The sequence below is a fragment of the Uloborus diversus genome, chromosome 4, assembly GCF_026930045.1.
Source record: "Uloborus diversus isolate 005 chromosome 4, Udiv.v.3.1, whole genome shotgun sequence".
Taxonomy (NCBI): Eukaryota; Metazoa; Arthropoda; class Arachnida; order Araneae; family Uloboridae; genus Uloborus; species Uloborus diversus.
This window is the reverse complement of record NC_072734.1, coordinates 108,390,283-108,407,722: the sequence shown is the minus strand read 5'-3', so window position 1 is coordinate 108,407,722 and position 17,440 is coordinate 108,390,283. Positions and strand designations below refer to the sequence as shown.

The window sequence follows — 17,440 nt, the reverse complement described above, 5'->3', positions numbered from 1 at the left end:
ACTTTTTTTGGCAAGGCAGTAATTTTCATGATTTTTGTGAGCTCATTGTAATTGCAAAAATTTAACCTGTTCAGGACCAACGGAAAGAGGAAGTAAGCACTTTCCCAGGCCCGCACGCTCTGCAGAAATCTGTGCACATTCCTGTGAAAAAATCCGGGCAATTTTCATAGCCAAGCCTAATTTCATTATAAATTCATATAACACCATTACTGCAATAAAATGCACTGAAACTTTTGATTCACCATCATTTATATTCTCTGAGTAAATTCCAGCAAAATTTGCACCACATTTTTTAAAAAAATGACAGCACATTTTGAGGAAAACTAGTTTTTGTCCAGTAAACAAGACTCTGTATGTACGTAGAACGTGGGCTTTAAACAGTTATAAGTTTGCATACAAGCATTCAAAATACAGGCAAAAAAACATTAGAAAATCAAAATAAAAAATACATATTTCAGACAAAAGTGAGAAATAATATATCAAACTAATTATTGCTGAAATACTTCTGAAGCTTTGATGTCCGCTTGAAATAACCTTGCGCTATCGTAGCCAAACTGAAATCAAACATGTGTGATCACGCCCAGCCTGACACAGAAAGTCAATAACGTGGCTGCTGGAGGGAGAAACGAGTGTTCACATGAACCCGAGCACGGTCCCGAACGGTTTAAGCGTCACGAAATATTGTTATGCAATGAATTTTTCAACTTTCAGTTCTGTTCGTATAAATTCATAAAATTTTCAGCTCACAAAAACACTGATACCTTAATTTTTGTGAAAATTACGCGTTCTGAAAATAATTGCTTTTACAATAACTATGCAATGATAAAATTACCCAACTGCACTTAATTGAAATTCTACTACAAGTATTGTGTGGAATTATGCCTTGTGAAAATTACGCCTTCTGAAAATAATTGCTTTTACAATAACTATGCAATGATAAAATTACCCAACTGCACTTAATTGAAATTCTACTACAAGTATTTACCTTCTTTTAAACATTAAAAAATACTTTGCCTTTTATGTTGAACTCTGCTAATCAGATTATTCCTAAAAACATTTTAAAAGTTATACCTCAATCTGGATAGACTAAAACAAATAGTAGCACTTATTGTATTATAAAATAACAAAAGAGTGTTCTGAATAAAAATATTGTTTTAATTAATTAATTTAAACAAAAATTTTAAAATAAAAGAAATAAATAATAATAATAATAATAATAAAAAGCTGCTTTCATGAAAAGTAAATTGCACTAATAAGTTGCTTTGCTGATTTTTATAAGGAAATGCCTCCTTAAGTATGTTTTATTTGCACTTTTGTTCGTAGTTTTTAAACTAAAAAAATTCTTTTGCTTTTTGTTTAAACTTTGAAGTTCAAGTTAAAAGCATTCAATCTAGCAACTTTTTGATCAGCAGCCTAGTGAAATTTCAGAAGCTATCATTGATCAATTATGTGGGATTTAACATTTTAAAATCACTTCTTAATAGTTTTAAAACCAACATAAAGTTTTTTATAATTTATTAATTGGCAATAAAAACCAACTACTATTTAGTAAGCTAATAAAAAATACTAAAGTTGTTCTTGATGAGTAAAATCAAAATAAATGCATCTGTGTTCTCATGTACAAAACCCACAAAACCTTCGACACAAAAAAAGTTGTTTAAAAAGCAAAATTTACACACAAAAAAAAGAGAGAGACACTTGCAGGGATGAGATTTATAATGATCAGAGTAAACCTGGAAATAAAATAAATTTTAATTATACTTCAAAAATTATAAGAAATAAAAAACTTTTATTCGCTTTTAAGAAACCCACAGTATAGTTAAGTTTAATTCAATTATAATATGGAATCCAACAAACACATAATATTTAAAAGTAAAACTGTTTCTTCTTTATACTGTGAAAAAAAAAGGGGATTTCAGCAAATATTACTATATCGCATCGCCTCAGAGCAACAGGATATCTTAGTGTTATTTCTGGGATTAGATGCCTTAGTGTTGCTCTGAGGCGACGATATATATGTAGGAAATTTTTGAGTGAGTATAGCAGTAATGCATTTGTCAGTTTGCGTTTGAGTTCAGGTTTGTTGCTCTTCTGAGAAAGCGCTACAGGAATGAAAACTGCCTCCAAGAGGAGGTCAATGGCATTCTTTTTAGCACGCTTTTATTTTATATTGTTATGTTCATCAGAAGGCGTTATATAAATATGATTAAGAATTATGTTATTTTAAGTATTAAATATGTTGTATGAAATACAATGAAGCACATTTTTGAAGGGACTGCATGAAAAAAGCGTACACATGAAAAAAATGTATCATAGGTATAGGTTAATGTGGATTAGGCTCTGCAGGGACCAATTTAAAAAACGTATAATTGATAAAAACGTACAAAAGCGAAACGTAAAAACAATGCTTCACTGTATTATTAACTGTTTGGTTTAGTTATTGTAACCCTAAGACACCAAACTAAAAAAGCTACATACATTAAATAAATAAAGTTATAAATAAATAAAACTAGTATTTATTCTGTATGAATTTAAGATTTTATAATTTGTATGAGCAAATTTCAATTGAATGCAAAGACTCTAATGTTTGAAATTGAATAAAAAAAGGCACTTCTTTTAGAGTAACTTCAAGCTTTTGAAAAATTAGATTCAGACTGAATTTCGTTTGGTCTTCAAAAAGAGAGTTTGAAACACAAAAACAAAAGGAGCAAAGGAAATTGTTCATAAGCTTTCCAAGCAAATTGGTCTGATTGATTGTTAATAGCAAATTTTACAATTCTTCAAGTATTCCCTTCTCAGAAAGGGTTGAGTTCTGTAAAGTTTTAATTTATGCAATCTACAACTGACTCTTTCTAAATTCTAATCGAAAATAAACTATACTGGATACTAAATTCTATGATAATGATAATAAAAAAAAAAACAGACTATTAAAAATTAAAATGCTTATAATGAGGAGTTTGTTATAACAAGAATTGTCCTGGATATAGTAAGTTCTCATGAGATTTTCACCATAGTTATTACACTTATACTATACTTATACACATAATTGTGATAGGATTAAAATTTAGTACAAGTATATTGTTAAAAACTTCTCGAGGTTTGTAATTATTTCGAACTATTAATTTTTACTTCAAAGAATAATTTTTTACTTAAATATCTATCTTTGAAGATATTGCTATCTTTCAGAAAAAAATTGTTCAAACCTGTGCCTTGGAAAAGTAACAAATTTGGCTAACGTTTAAAAAAAAAAAAAAAATCTCTCTGTACTTATGAGCATTTTCTTTCTGAAAAAAAAATCAGAAATAATGACTTTCAAATGAAACAAGCACAGAATCTTTGGACATCAAGTTCTATTTTCTTCATCAAGTGTCTTTTTGGAAGGAGGTTTGACATTATGCGCTTTAATGCTAACAGTAGAAATATTTGAAATTTCCATAAGAAATAGCATTGAGGGACAGAAGAACATGATCTATCTTTTCATACCATGCAAAATCAAATTGCATAATGTCAGTCAATGCATTAATTTGCAGTCTATATATTTATTCTTTTTTTTTATAAACCTTGCTTTGACTACATAATGATTCAGTACATGAGAAGTACTGAATAGAGTTCCTTCTAATTTACAAAAACCTAAAACCGTTTATTCCTTTTAATTTACTGTGAATTTAGGGGGGGGGGGGGAGCTAGAGTTATGTTTACAAAAACTCAACAGAAATTATTTTGCTACATCATTCAACAAGTTTTGAATTTTAACAAAAAAAATAAAAATAAAGAAGAGAGAGAGAGAAAACATGAAGATTCTGTTTAAAAGTTCAAAAGAGTATTTAAAAGATATTACATACATGACACACAAGTTCATCACATCTTTCCAGTTTGTTGTAGTAAGATAAATTTGATGGTCTTTAGTTGAAAAGTGGTAGATTATAGAAATTATAGCCACGACGACCTTTGACTGCACAGTATACATAAATCACATGATAAGCTGGAGGGTAAAACATTTAAAAAAATAAATAATAATTTTCTTAAAATTAATCTTTGCATAATATTTTCTTATGTAACATTCAAAAAAACATTTTTATCAGAATTTCTATAATACAGTATACTCCCGATTATCCGTGCTAATCATCGGGCGGCGTAGCACGGATAATCCGAAAAATCATTTAAGGAATATGCAGGGTAACTATTTAAGGGGAAATTAGAAAAATCTATGTGTATACTCACACAAACCAGGTACTTTTCTTCGAAATGTATTGCTAAAAAAAAAAACATCGGTGATACATTTTGTTTTCTTTGTTTAAATTGTTGTGTATGTCCGTACAAATTTTTCTTACAGCAATTATTTCTCCGTAATTGTAACTTCTTTCACTCATGTAATCCAATATATGTTCTACAGATTGTAGAGCAGTAGAATGTGAAATTGTATTTTCTTCATGTTCTTCATCTTCGTTTTCGGTATCATCACTTGCATTTGATTCAGTAACAAGTTCAATTATATTTTCGTCAGTTAGACATTGAAATCCTGATTCACATTCGTCGCTTTTAAACCACTCTTCCACATTTTCAGCGTCAAGGGATTCGAAACCTTCAATTTCTTTAACTTCCTCAATGATGTTATCGATATTATCGATAATTACGATAACGATTAAACGATGTTATCGATAACATCATCGAAGCTTTAGAAAAGTGATTCCGAAATGATGCACGGATAATCCGCACACGGATAATCGGGAGTATACTGTATTTACTTGCAACACGAACTTATAGAATAACGAGGAATGCATTTTATATTTAGTATATAAAACTAACTACAAAAGAAACAAGAAATAGCTTTTCTTGGTCAAAAAAAAAAATACTATCACAAATAAAAAGACATATAGATAGAATCATAAAATCAACAATATAGCAAATAAATTAAATAAAAACATATAATTTCAAAGGAAAATATTTACATAGATGAGTACCTTCTTAAGTGTCTCTCTAACAGTCAAGAATTGTGCAAGATAATCAGAACCTGACAAATTGTATGTTGATTGATTGACCTCCACTCCCCCCCCCCTTTTCTTTTCTATAATTTCGATCATTATAGTAACAAGGGAAAAAAAAATCAGTATGAGAATGTGTGTTGGAATGTTAGTCAAATTTAATATTTTGGCAGACAATACTATTTTGGGTTCTATACTGTTCATTTCAATATTATAATGGAACATGGAGTGAAATTTTGCAGAATATTTAGATTAGTGTTTCATCTGATGAGGATCTTTTCAAGGAATGAACAGCATTCAAAAACTCTACTATGATAATTCTATTAGTCGATCCAAAACATTATAACTATCACAAAAGGAAAGTATCACAAAATGATGATAAATAATATAAAATGAAGATATTGTGTATTATTATTACATGAATATAGGGGAAAGGGAGCACATGTGAACATGGTAAGTTTTATTCAACCAAGTTCAAGTTCAAGCAAGGCCATAGCCAGGATTTAGTTTCGTGAAGAGGGGGGGGGGGGTACATTTTCGACAAAAGGGCGGAAAAGTCACCTGTTGCTCTGATTTTTGAAGCATTTTGCACATTGGTCGACATGTGGCAACAGGGGCGGGGGGGGGGGGGGGGGGGGCAGAAAAATGGAAAAAAAAAAGAAAAAAGGAAGAAGACAGGGGAGGGGACAGACATTACTATTTCTTTCTTATAAACAGTAATTATACTGAATTACCAAGAGTTTAAGATACTTTATCAAAATGTTGAAATGTGAGCAAATGTTTTCTCAGAAATTTAAAATTATTACTATAACATCACTTAATCAAAATTCGATAAGTACTTGCTCTCCCTAGAAATTTTTTGAAATTATAGTTGCAAAAACGCAGTTTTAAATAATCTTTGGTAATGTTAGGGAAAAGAGAGATTTGGCGCCAATCCCCGAGAGCTTTTCGAAATTGAAATCTTCAAAATATTGGGTGAGTGCAAAAGTTCGTGCGGAGTTTGTGAAAGAAAGTCATACAGTGATTAGGCAAGCAAAACTCTTTATTCAATCAATGATATATTCTCCAACGTTGTCTATAATCTTCTTCCAACGTTCTGGCAGCATACGGATGCCCCGATCATAAAAACTGCGTGGTTTAGATTCGAAGAACGAAGACACGACGTTTTGTAAGGCATTCAAAGAGTTAAGTTTTTTTCCATTTAAATGATTTTGCAATGACCGGAATAAGTGATAATCTGATGGTGCAATATCAGGAGAATACGGTGGATGAGTTAGGACATCCCATTTCAGGCTGTTCAGTTTGCGTAGGGTCTGTCTTGAAACGTGTGGTCTAGCGTTATCTTGATGAAAGACTATGCCTTTGCGATTTGACAAACTCGGACGTTTCTGTTTGATTTCTCGGTTCAGATTATTTAATTGCCGACAGTACCTGTCCGAATCAATCGTTTGGAAGGCGGGGAGAAACTCAAAATAAATTATACCCTTGCAATCCCACCAAACACAGAGCATTACCTTCATCGGGTGCAAACTGGCCTTTGCCATTGCGTCACCATGTTCACCTGCCTGTTTCCATGTGCGTTTGCGCTGAACGTTGTTGTACAGGACCCATTTTTCATCGTCCATCACTAATCGATCCAAAAACGGCTCGTTTTTGAGCCGCCCGAGTAAAGATACGGCAGCAGAAATTCGCTGGATTTTGTTGCTCTCGGTCAACAAATGGGGCATCCATATATCGCAGCTTTAAATCAAATCCAATTTTTTTAAATGCCGAAAATCGGTTGATCGGTCAACGTTAAGTGCTGTAGCAACTTCCTCTGGTGAAATTCGCGGAGTATTCTCAACTAAAGAACGCAAAACGTCGTCATCAATGTCGGAAGGTCGACCTGAGCGTGGCTCGTCTTCTAGCTTAAAATCTCCGCAACGAAATTTTGCGAACCATTTTTCCACAGTTCGTTTAGCTGGTGCTTGATCTTGATAAACGTCTTGAATGTTTTTTACGGCTGCTGCAACGTTTATTCCCTTCTGAAACTCGTAAAGCATAACATGCTGTAAATGCACTTTATCAACACTCATTTTAAAAGTAATCTTTCTCAAAGCAGTTTGTATCTGCACAAATTATTTTGATTACACCTTACGCCCGTTCTAACGCCATCTATTGCAACTCCGCACGAACTTTTGCACTCACCCAATAGAACTGTAAGACCATCTTTGGTAATGTTAAGGGGACCGACAATCCATCCCAATTGAATTCAAAAAATGTAAGTATGGTTGACTTTCAATGAGGTTAGGGGCAGGAGTTTTCAGAAGTTCTCCTCCGGAAAATATTCGAAAATTAAGCCCTGAAAACTAGATTTAAGACAATCTTTAAAGATATTGGCGAGAGACATTCGCCAAAAAATTTTGAAGTTAGCTTTAAAAAGCAGGTTTTAGAAGTTCTTCGGTATGTTAGTAGGAGGAGAAGTTTGGGGGCCCTTCTTCGGTAACTTTCGGGGGATTTCCAACAGAATTTTTTTTTTGAAATTTAAGCCCTAAGTAATGAAAATGTAGATAATCTTTGGAGTTATTGGGGGGGGGGGGGGACATCTTGAATTTTTCCGTATTGAAGTCCGAGAAACAAAATTTTTGATGATTTTTTATTGCATGTAAAACTTGGGAAATTTGGGGGGGGGGGAGTGGGGAGGGGGAAGGTCTCACCACAAAGGACATACTAGCATTCCTTCATAAAATTGCTTAAAATAGAACATTTTTTTTAATTTGATTCTTTATTTACCTCCAGGTATGAAACATATTGCACCAGCAATAAAAAACACAAAACTTTGCACACCTGAAATTAAAGGGAAAAAGCTTAGTAAGATTGATTTCACACACACATTTAAACATATAGATAAATTCTTTAAATGCAAAGACAATTATATAAGAATAAGCCTTTATATTTTAGTCTACATTAAAAAAATTCGAACTTTTTTTTTTTAATAGCAACAGTCAAGAATCTTAATATTTAGGTCAATTCTAAAGCAGCCAATAAAATAAATCAAAATATGATAGAAGAAAAAAATAAGTGATGTAGTAACACATATTTGTATAAAACTATATACTCTATGTTTTTTTGTCAAATCATTAATTTAAATCTTATTGGTGGTTTTTAAATTAACCTAAATTTAGAGATATTAAGATTAACTGTAACTTTCGTCTGCTGTAATCAAGAAAACACAAACTAATTTTAGTTCATACAGCAGAGTCTCGAAAATCTGAGGTAATTAGGACTCGCCCCACCTCGGATTACTGAAAACTTAGATTATCCGAAAAATTCTTTGGACTACATAAGGACATACACTCCTTACTTCCTTACGCAACGAAAAGGAAATATTGTCTCCTCTAAAAATTTATCACTGAAATATGAACATAAATTTATGTTTTAATTAACCTTAAACGAGTTTCGATTAGTTTTTTTTCTTGATGTAAGTACGTATTTGTGTGTAAACTTACAGGCAACCAAAAAACTGCCCTTTGATCGTCCTTGAATAAGTTTTGATTAGTTTATCGTGTCATTTGTTTCTATGTGTGAGGGTACATATGTACCTCACATAATCCAAAACTGTTAATCATAGCAGGATAAAATTTTGCATGTACGCTTCATACAGCATCAAGTTTTGCACTTACCCCTGTAATTATTCGAAATTCAAGCCCTTAAACGAAAATTAAGACTAGTTTAAATGGTTTTTTCAGTAAGTTACCGCCCTATAGCCAGGGCAAAGGCAGAAATACATAAAATACACCATCGGCTCAGTCATTCCAGCCGAGGATTGCAGTTTCGTGCTTATTAGCACTCATCAGCCCGGCATAGGAAATGACTGAGCTGGAGGTGGGAAAACCTCTTAAGGAATCCAAGAGTACTATTCTATATTTGCTACCAGTTTGTTTGGTACTCTTGGCTTCCTTAAGAGGTTTTTCCACCTTCAGCTCAGTCACTTCTTATGCCAGGCTGATGATTGCTAATTAAGCATGAAACTGCAGTCCTCGGCAAGAATGACGCCTCCGAGTGTTATGGACATAAACCTTTCACTTTCATTTTATAACCTTATTGCATATTATTAGGGACGTTCTACATAGCAAAATATTTCGATTTTCAGAAAAAAACATTCTTTGCCTATAAAAAGTATACCCTAAAAATAACAACAAAGCACCTTGGATTAAGCGGAACCTCTGCCTATTGAGACTCGGATTTTCGTGACTCTACTGTATTTTGTAGTGCAAACCAAGCTTATAGAAATAGTGTTTAGATTTTAAAAACATTTTAGTACTTTAAAGTTTTATTTGATAAAAAAAGTTTTTTTTTAACAAAAGAAAGAAAAAGAAAGAAAACAGCATTCAATTTTGTTTCAATATAAATGTCTTCTGCATAAAAAGAAAATAGCTTAGATGAAATAAATATTGAAAGTTTGTATGCTTGAATACAGAAACAATTTTAAACAAGTACAAAAAGAAGAAATAAATAAATAAACCTTTTAAAAACTGTTTTGAACTGCAGATTTGACTCAAATCAAGGAAAGATTCAATAACCCGTATTATTTGAAAAGTTTCAGATGCCGAAAATCCACAAACCTATGCTTGCTGAAGTTCAGCATTGAAATTAGCTTGTTAATTTGTAAATAAAAAAAAAACTTTATAATAACGAAAATTTTTCATTGTTTTTGGCAACAACTAAAACGCAGAATTAGGACAGAGAAAGAAACTTAAGAAGTAGTCTTTGAATAACTCAATAATTAAACTGATAATGAGTGATTTTCAAAACAGCAGCATGCATAAAAAGAATAAGGTCAGGCAAAAATACACTGAAAGGCTAAACAACAAATTTTGTGTTCTATTTTTTTCTACCTCAACATTGTTAAGACACATAAAAACAACCCTTTTAATGACAGTTAAAAATCTCTCTAGTGTTTATTTGTAATTAGTACAGCCCAAAGCCAAGGGCAGTTTGCCCCCCCCCTCCCCATAAACCTTAAGAAGGGTCATAGGGGTCAATACCTCCCTAAAATGCTGACAATATTATCCATCCATCATTATTATTGTATGTGATCAAAAGTTAACAGCTGCATAGAAGGTGAAAGGATGTAGAATATCATGTGAATATATTAATATGATATTCTAACATTATAAGTTAACAGCTGCATAGAAGGTGAAAGGATGTAGAATATCATGTGAATATATTAATATACATTGTCTTCAAATTTTTTTTCTTGGACTAACTTCATGCCCATAACATATAAATGTATAATCTCAAGAATACCCAGCACGTCTTTTGGGAGAATTTCAGTCTTGGTCACCTCTCTAATAACAAGCTTAAGTTTTTTATATTTTTTAAAATCATTTATAGATAGAATTGCAAAAGCTTGAAACAGAATTGAAAAGAAAATTAATTCGCAACATGAAGAAAATCTATTTTACCTGTAACATTTGCAGGTTTTTTGAGCAATCACGATTGCTTATTGCTTTCATTTGACTGTTTTTGACGTTCCTATCATTTTTCCCACCGCCACCCTCCGCAGCATCACCGTCGACCGGGTCCTCACGATGCTGCACCTCTAGCGAAAACCTACTCCAGGTTTCGTCAATATCCTACACTTACACGCATACATACACGCACCTACACACATAAACATATATACACCTGCACACACATACATACACCTACACACATACACATACACACACAAACACACTCATGCCTGCACACAGACTCAAACACATATGCCTACACACACATACACATACCCCCACACACACATACACACAACTACCCACACACTCATGCCTGCACACACACACACACATATACCCCCCACACACAAACATACACGCTTACATATACACACACACTCGTGATTGCGAAAAACATAATTTTAATTCAAGATGAAAAAAAATTCAAATTAATTTTTTTTTAAAGTTTTTTTTTTGTGTTTTATTATTATTTTCTTCACAAAAAAATTAATATGTACAGTAGAACATCATTAATCCAGACTACAGGAGGATCCAGGTAGTCTGAATTAATGAAGTATGGATTAAACAAAATAACCTATAAATTGAGCCATGGTACATAAACAAACTGCTGTACATAGTGAAAATATAAAACTGAAAAAGAGAAAATTACAAAAATGCAGAATACTTCTTATAAAAAAAAATTTATTATTACTCGCATTTATTTATACAGTATGTACATCTAAATGGCTGTCTGGATTAATAGGGCCCAGATTAATGAGGGTTTACTATAAATAAAATGAATTTGTGACACATATATTTCAAACTATTTAAATGATAACAATAACATAAACATAAAATAATTAGAAAAAAGAAAATGAGACATTAAAAATATTATTCAATAAAATTATACTTACCCATTTCTGGCATAATTAAAACAATAATTCCTGTAATTAACAAGCCTAGAAAAAAAAAGAATCATTAGAATAAGGGCTGAAAACTAAGTTAACAAATAAAATTGTAGGACATCTGAGAGAACAGATGCATATAATTCACAAACACAGCTTAATGAAAAGCTCAGAACACATCTGCTGAAGTACAATTCTTTTTAAAATAGTCACTTAGGGTAACTTTGAGCCAAGGGGATCAACTCGGCCCCACTTAATTTTTTTTCAGTATATTTTACTTCAAAAACAAAAAAACAAAAAAAGTACTGTACTCTTCCCGCAAAGTTATGTAATAAGTATTCTATGCTTTACTTTACAAAGACAAAACCATTGCCGATATTGTACACACACACAGCTAATTAAGTCCTTCAATAATTCTGAAGTAACTGTTTGGGAGCTATTTTTTAAGTTGCTGGAAACTGCTCATCCAACTATGTAATATTCTATACAATATTATAAATGACAGAAATCTTGTGATATTGTGAGGTACAAAAAAGAACATTTAGAAATTTCATTTTACTGAATTAGCATTTACTTCCGTCAAAATACTTTATTGCAAGTCACCCTAAAGGGCAGGACTGCTTTGAACCAGGCTAATAATTCATGCTTTAATAGAGTTAGTAGCTTTGTATAATTATACAATAGGTTATGAGTATTTCTAGGGGCTTGTACAAGGGGAAGAGAAGAGACACCTGTTGGCCTAAGTCAACAGGTGAAGGGGGGGCCCGATATTTTAAAATGAAGGGTGAAATATATGTTGAGACCTAAGGGCAGGGGTAAACAATATGGGGGGGGAGTCATTTGTGATGGGCCCCAAAATTTCTGTGCAAGCTCCTTAGTGTTTCTTTCATTTCAAATACAATAAAACTATTGAAATATGAGTAGGGCAGTTTATAACAGAAAACTGGCTCAGAGTTACCCTGAATGACTATTAGATTAGGAGTGTTTCCAGGGGCGTACATGGGGGGGGGACACCCATTGGCTTGGGCCAACAGGTGAAGGAGGGTCTGAGATTTTTAAAATGTGGAGTGAAATATATGTAGAGACGTTGAGGTAAATAATATGAGGGGGGAGTCATTTGTGGCAAGCCCCAAAATTTTTGTGCATGCTTCTGAGTTTTTCTTCCATTTCAAATACAATAAAACTATTGAAATATGAGTAGAGCAGTTTATAACAGAAAACTGTGGCTCAGAGTTGCCCTGAAATTACTATACCACTTTCCAAAATTATGATTCTAAACACAAGCTTTACTTAGACTAAGTTAAACTCAGCGGTACTGGGTTTGAAAATTACTGGAATGTTTTAAGTGAGTACAAAATGGGGTGTGTGGCAGCAGAGTCTAATTTCTCCGAAATACAATGTTAAAAAATTGTTGCCCATCAATTGTTTTTCTTTTTTATTTATTTGTACTCACCCCTTCTTTCTTTTCTTTTTTGCATACTTTCTAAAATACGTCAAACACAAGCAACATTTGTACATTACCTATTCCAATGATAAGAAGGCCAAAAGCTGCACACATCACTTTCCAGTTTTCTTGTACCTTGGGATGCTTCCACCATCTAGGTACAATAATTCACAAAAGAATTAAAATTCAGATTTACGGAATGAACATCAAACAAGGAAGGATGTATTTTAAAAAGAAAAAGATATACTCTTTTAGAAAAACTTTTTAGGATATCTTCCACAGTAACATAAAACTAAACATCGAACAAATAACCAATTCTAAGTTGCAATTTAAGCAAAATACATCAATATGCCGCAAGACAAAATATAACTTTTCTGATTTTTTTTACTTTAAAATCCTACTAGTTACTACAAAATACTGACATAATAAATTTGGCCAGTAATTGCATTGGAGAAAGTATTTTAAAATAGTATGTTGGATAACTCAAAATTTAAACTGCGAAAGGTTCAAGTTATGCAAGTAAGCAATGAACAAAATCATGTCCAAATTGCCCCTCCCTTGTATCTGTCCTTGGCACCAAGTTGGGGTAATGAAATAGAAAGATTTTTTTAAAGGCTCCTGAGAACTTAGTTCTATGTTTTCCAACTGTCCTTTGAAATTTACTCATAGGTGACTAAGGTATGCACACTAACATCAAAAAGTTTTTAAACATAGTTTTGTTCAAAAGAGTAGATCAAGAACTGAGAAACATTAACAAAAGAACATGTAGTCTTGCAGACGAAGTGTATTTGTAACAGCTATAAGGGCCATTCCTCAATTTTCTTAGATTTCACACACAAATGAACAGTATAACACATCAATGATATAAATGCTTAAGAAATAAATACTTACATTAACTTAGCATCAAATTTTTCTGGACGAATTGAATCTCCATGAATCAAAGAATCACTATCTTTGGAAAAACTCTGCAATAAATATATATATAAATGAATAAGTAAATAAAACCTCTTTGAATAAACTTCCTTGATGTAAAGTTCTAAAATAAAATTTGAAATTAAATATATTATTTTTCATACTAGTGAGCTAATTGTTTTCATGGAAAAAATATGAAGTAAAAAAAAAAGATAAAAAATTAACTACACTTTCTAAATAAGCCTAAGTTTTCTGATGGTGAAGCATAAAAATAAAGAAAGGGGAATGAACATTATTTTTGTTTAACACAAAAATAAAAAAATAAAATTAATTTGAATTTTGACATCTTGAATTCAAATTATGTTTTTCGCAATCACGAGTGTGTATGTAGGCGTGTGTGTGTGTGGGGGTATGTGTTTGTGTGTATGGGTTATGTGTATTTGTGTGTAGGCATGAATGTGTGGGTAGTAGTGTGTATGTGTGTGTGTATGTTTTTGTGTGTGTATGTGTAGGTGTATGTATGCGTGTGTGTATGTGTGTATGTGTGTGTATGTGCATGTGTGTGTGTAGTTGTGTATGTATGTGCATGTGTGTGTGTAGTTGTGTATGTATGCGCGTGTGTGTAGGACATGGATGCAACCTGGAGACGACTTTTGCTATAGGAACAGCATCGTGAGGAGCACGTCGATGGTGATGGTGCGGAGGGTGGCGGTGGGAAAAATCAAAGGAACGTCAAAAACAGTCAAGTGAGAACAATAAGCAATCATGATTGCTCAAAAAACTTCATGTATTGAATTTTCAGGAGAGTTAGTTTTTCTCAAATCCTTTGCTATCTGTGGTCCTTCCAGCAACTATTTGTAAGTAATGCGGCTGCACATTACCAAATTGAAAACAGCAATCTTTTACAGTACAGCTAAGAAAAAGCATGAATGTTATATAGGCAAAATGTTTGAAATACAGATGTAAACAGACTTATGAGGAAAGATTTTGATAATTGGGAATTCAGAGACGTTTTTTTATATTTCTTTAAACTTTTTGGCTCCAATGCCTGTGAGAGGAATATTTTTCCTTTGCAGATGCAAACAAAGAGTAAGGAAAAGTTCATCCCAACCCCCCCCCTTTTTTTTTGTAAATAGTAAAATTGCCTTCTCCTTCTGTGAAAATTTTTCTAAAATAAGAAAAATCGCAAGGAGGTAAATCTCTCAGTTGGCCTACATCATTTTCCGAAAACGAAAAATGAGAGGAACGATTAAATAACTTTAGTATTAGAAATGTGTATTTATATATAATATATATTTGATAATTTTACAGTTGCATGCAATTTAAATATGAAAACAAATTGCTAATAATTTACAAAAGAACAAGTTATGTAAAAAGCATTTGCACAAAAAATGATTTTAAAGGAAGTTTTTTGCTGCAACAAGAATAAAAATATTGTATTTGCTCCAAAATCTGATACACTGCCCTGCTAGCTGTGGAAGTACCATTACTGTTTCATTTTATATTGCTGAGATTATTATTTTATTCCTCTTAAATTCTCGGTGTTTTGTGGAAAAATATTCCTAGAGAACTATAATACATCAAGAGCAAAATTTAATTTAGAATTTTCAAAGCTCAAAATAACTCTGCTAAAAATAACATAATCTGAAATGAAAAGATCTCTATAACATTTAAAAATTGTCAATACAAAAACCTAGCTATTCATTGAGGAGATAACAAACAAAATATTAATGAATTTTACATAGGCGGATCAAGTAAAGTGGGGGCCCTAAGCAGTAAAAATTTTGGGCCTCCCCAAACTTAAGTAAAAAATAGAAGTTCTAATAAAATAAAAAATAAAATTAAAACAAAAATTAAAAGCAATATTGCTGCACAATATTTTTTATTTAAGTACCTTCTGTGAATTTTTGTTATGTTTTATTAATAGCAAAATCATCAATTATTTTTTTAGTATTGATGTTTCAAAATATTGGTGAAACAAATTTAGGGAGATTCTAAAAAAAGCCTTATGAGCCTATTGGTATATTAGTCTCAGGCTGTAAAAACACTTGCTTGTTTGATAAAGTTGGTAATATCTACATCCAATATACTTTTGTTTATGTTCTAGCTGAACTTCGGGGTTCTGCGCCAACACGGGGCAGCTTAGTCTGCCTACCGTTCGACTCACCACAGGGGTTGCATGACGTTTGGTTAACGATATACAACTTTTCTACTCTAAAAAAACTTGCTGTGGTGTGTAACCATACGGTCACACACAAAACACATACAACTCATTATTTTTCAAAGTACAAAATATTATTTAAAAAGATAAAACATAATGGTTATTTGACTATTATGTTAATTGCTTATTATGTTAATGTCTAAACAGAGCAAATGGATTGAACATATTTTGGTTTAAAAAAAGTAATAATAGCCAAGAGAAAGACAAGTCTTTCATGGAAAAAATTAAAGCTCATTGTTAAAAATTTTAAAAATTCATTCAAATTAATTGAATATTTGAGCAAAATGCCAAGCATTTTGTTCAAATATTTACTGTTGCTTCATAAATGTTTTTGCGGCGTAGCAATTATGTAATTTATTAAAAACTTTCAATTTTATAAGCTTTGTATCAGTTTTGTACAGAAGGTTGCATTTATAAGAAAGGAAAACTGTGAAGTAAAAATGCTTCATCTCCACGATTCTTTTCTTCATTTTTCCCTAGTTCCTGTCATTTCGTTGACTTGAAATCCTTGAATATTTTAAAAGAGAAGTTTCAAAAAGAAAAACAGGGGGATGGGATAGGAAATTTTAGGTCCTTGAAACCCCGGGCACACCAAGGAAATATCTGATTTCATAGGGTTTTACCAAAAAAGCAACATTGAAAAGAAGTATTTCAGTTCAATTTTGACGATTGTATCAAATTTCCAATCATTGAAATATCTTCAAATACATTACAATACACATTTTTAATCTTCATAATTTCCCTACTTTTAAATCTCAAAACTCAACCTACCCAATATACTTTTAAAAAACTACATTTTAATGACTTCAAAACAATTACACATGCAGCTTTGAGCACTTTTTCATAGAAACATAAGTAATGTTTTGATGCAATACTAATGAATACTCAGGGTTAATACTCACATCACCAGTTAGTTTTAATTTTCCAAATCGGCTTCGATCAGCTATAGGGTCATCTATCCGAACTGCGCAATTTGTACTTTCAGATCGAGAATTTCTTGAAGGTTTCAAAGGCGTATGCTCTGTTGTGGTCCCATAAGTCTTTAAAACATCATCATCCTCAGTTTCAAAAGCGTCGTCGATAGTGAAGTTCGATTTGCTACCAAGACTCAGCATATTCGGAAAAGTGTATCTAAAATAACAAACTTCAATAAAATAGGAATAAATAAGCTATAAAAAGAGCATTATCTGACAGTAAATGTAAAAATGGACTTACTGCGTTGATAGCAAAGTTGGAATTATCCCTAAAGTTTATATTTTAGGTATCATAATTAATCTCTTCACGCCGAAAAACAAAATTTTGCTTTTACAATAACAAGTGATGATGAAATAAAAACACAACTTTCCTGGCTTCACTTCAGTTTGAGAATTTAGTCATGTCGTGATCAACAAGATTGTGAAAATGAGGTACAAAGCTGTTTTAAAGTAGATTTTTAACAGATATCAACACATTTTTGTAATTATATTCATATTCACCTTTTATTATTTACCTGTACT

The 17,440-nt window shown here is 32.1% G+C and overlaps 1 protein-coding gene across 1 annotated transcript; it reads right to left on the bottom strand.

Moving 5' to 3' along the window:
• Positions 1–3,890: 3,890 nt before the first annotated feature.
• LOC129221406 (transmembrane protein 134-like) lies at positions 3,891–17,224 on the bottom strand. The gene is made up of 7 exons (XM_054855887.1): positions 17,160–17,224; positions 16,847–17,075; positions 13,703–13,776; positions 12,889–12,965; positions 11,377–11,421; positions 7,755–7,808; positions 3,891–3,982 (listed from the first exon to the last, which is right to left on the bottom strand). Exons 2-7 carry the CDS (start codon positions 17,057–17,059, stop codon positions 3,903–3,905), a joined length of 543 nt encoding a protein of 180 aa, XP_054711862.1. The 5' UTR covers positions 17,060–17,075; positions 17,160–17,224; the 3' UTR covers positions 3,891–3,902.
• Between the last annotated feature and the right edge of the window lie 216 nt (positions 17,225–17,440).

What these genes read in the sequence shown, in the direction of transcription:
- LOC129221406 (XM_054855887.1), bottom strand. Translation starts at nt 17,059, where the DNA reads ATGCTGAGTCTTGGTAGCAAATCGAACTTCACTATCGACGACGCTTTT. An exon ending in TTTAATTATGCCAGAAATGG is followed by an intron (nt 7,809 to 11,376) that starts GTAAGTATAATT and finishes CTTTAATTTCAG; the next exon opens with GTGTGCAAAGTTTTGTGTTT. An exon ending in AATATGTTTCATACCTGGAG is followed by an intron (nt 3,983 to 7,754) that starts GTAAATAAAGAA and finishes TTTACCCTCCAG; the next exon opens with CTTATCATGTGATTTATGTA.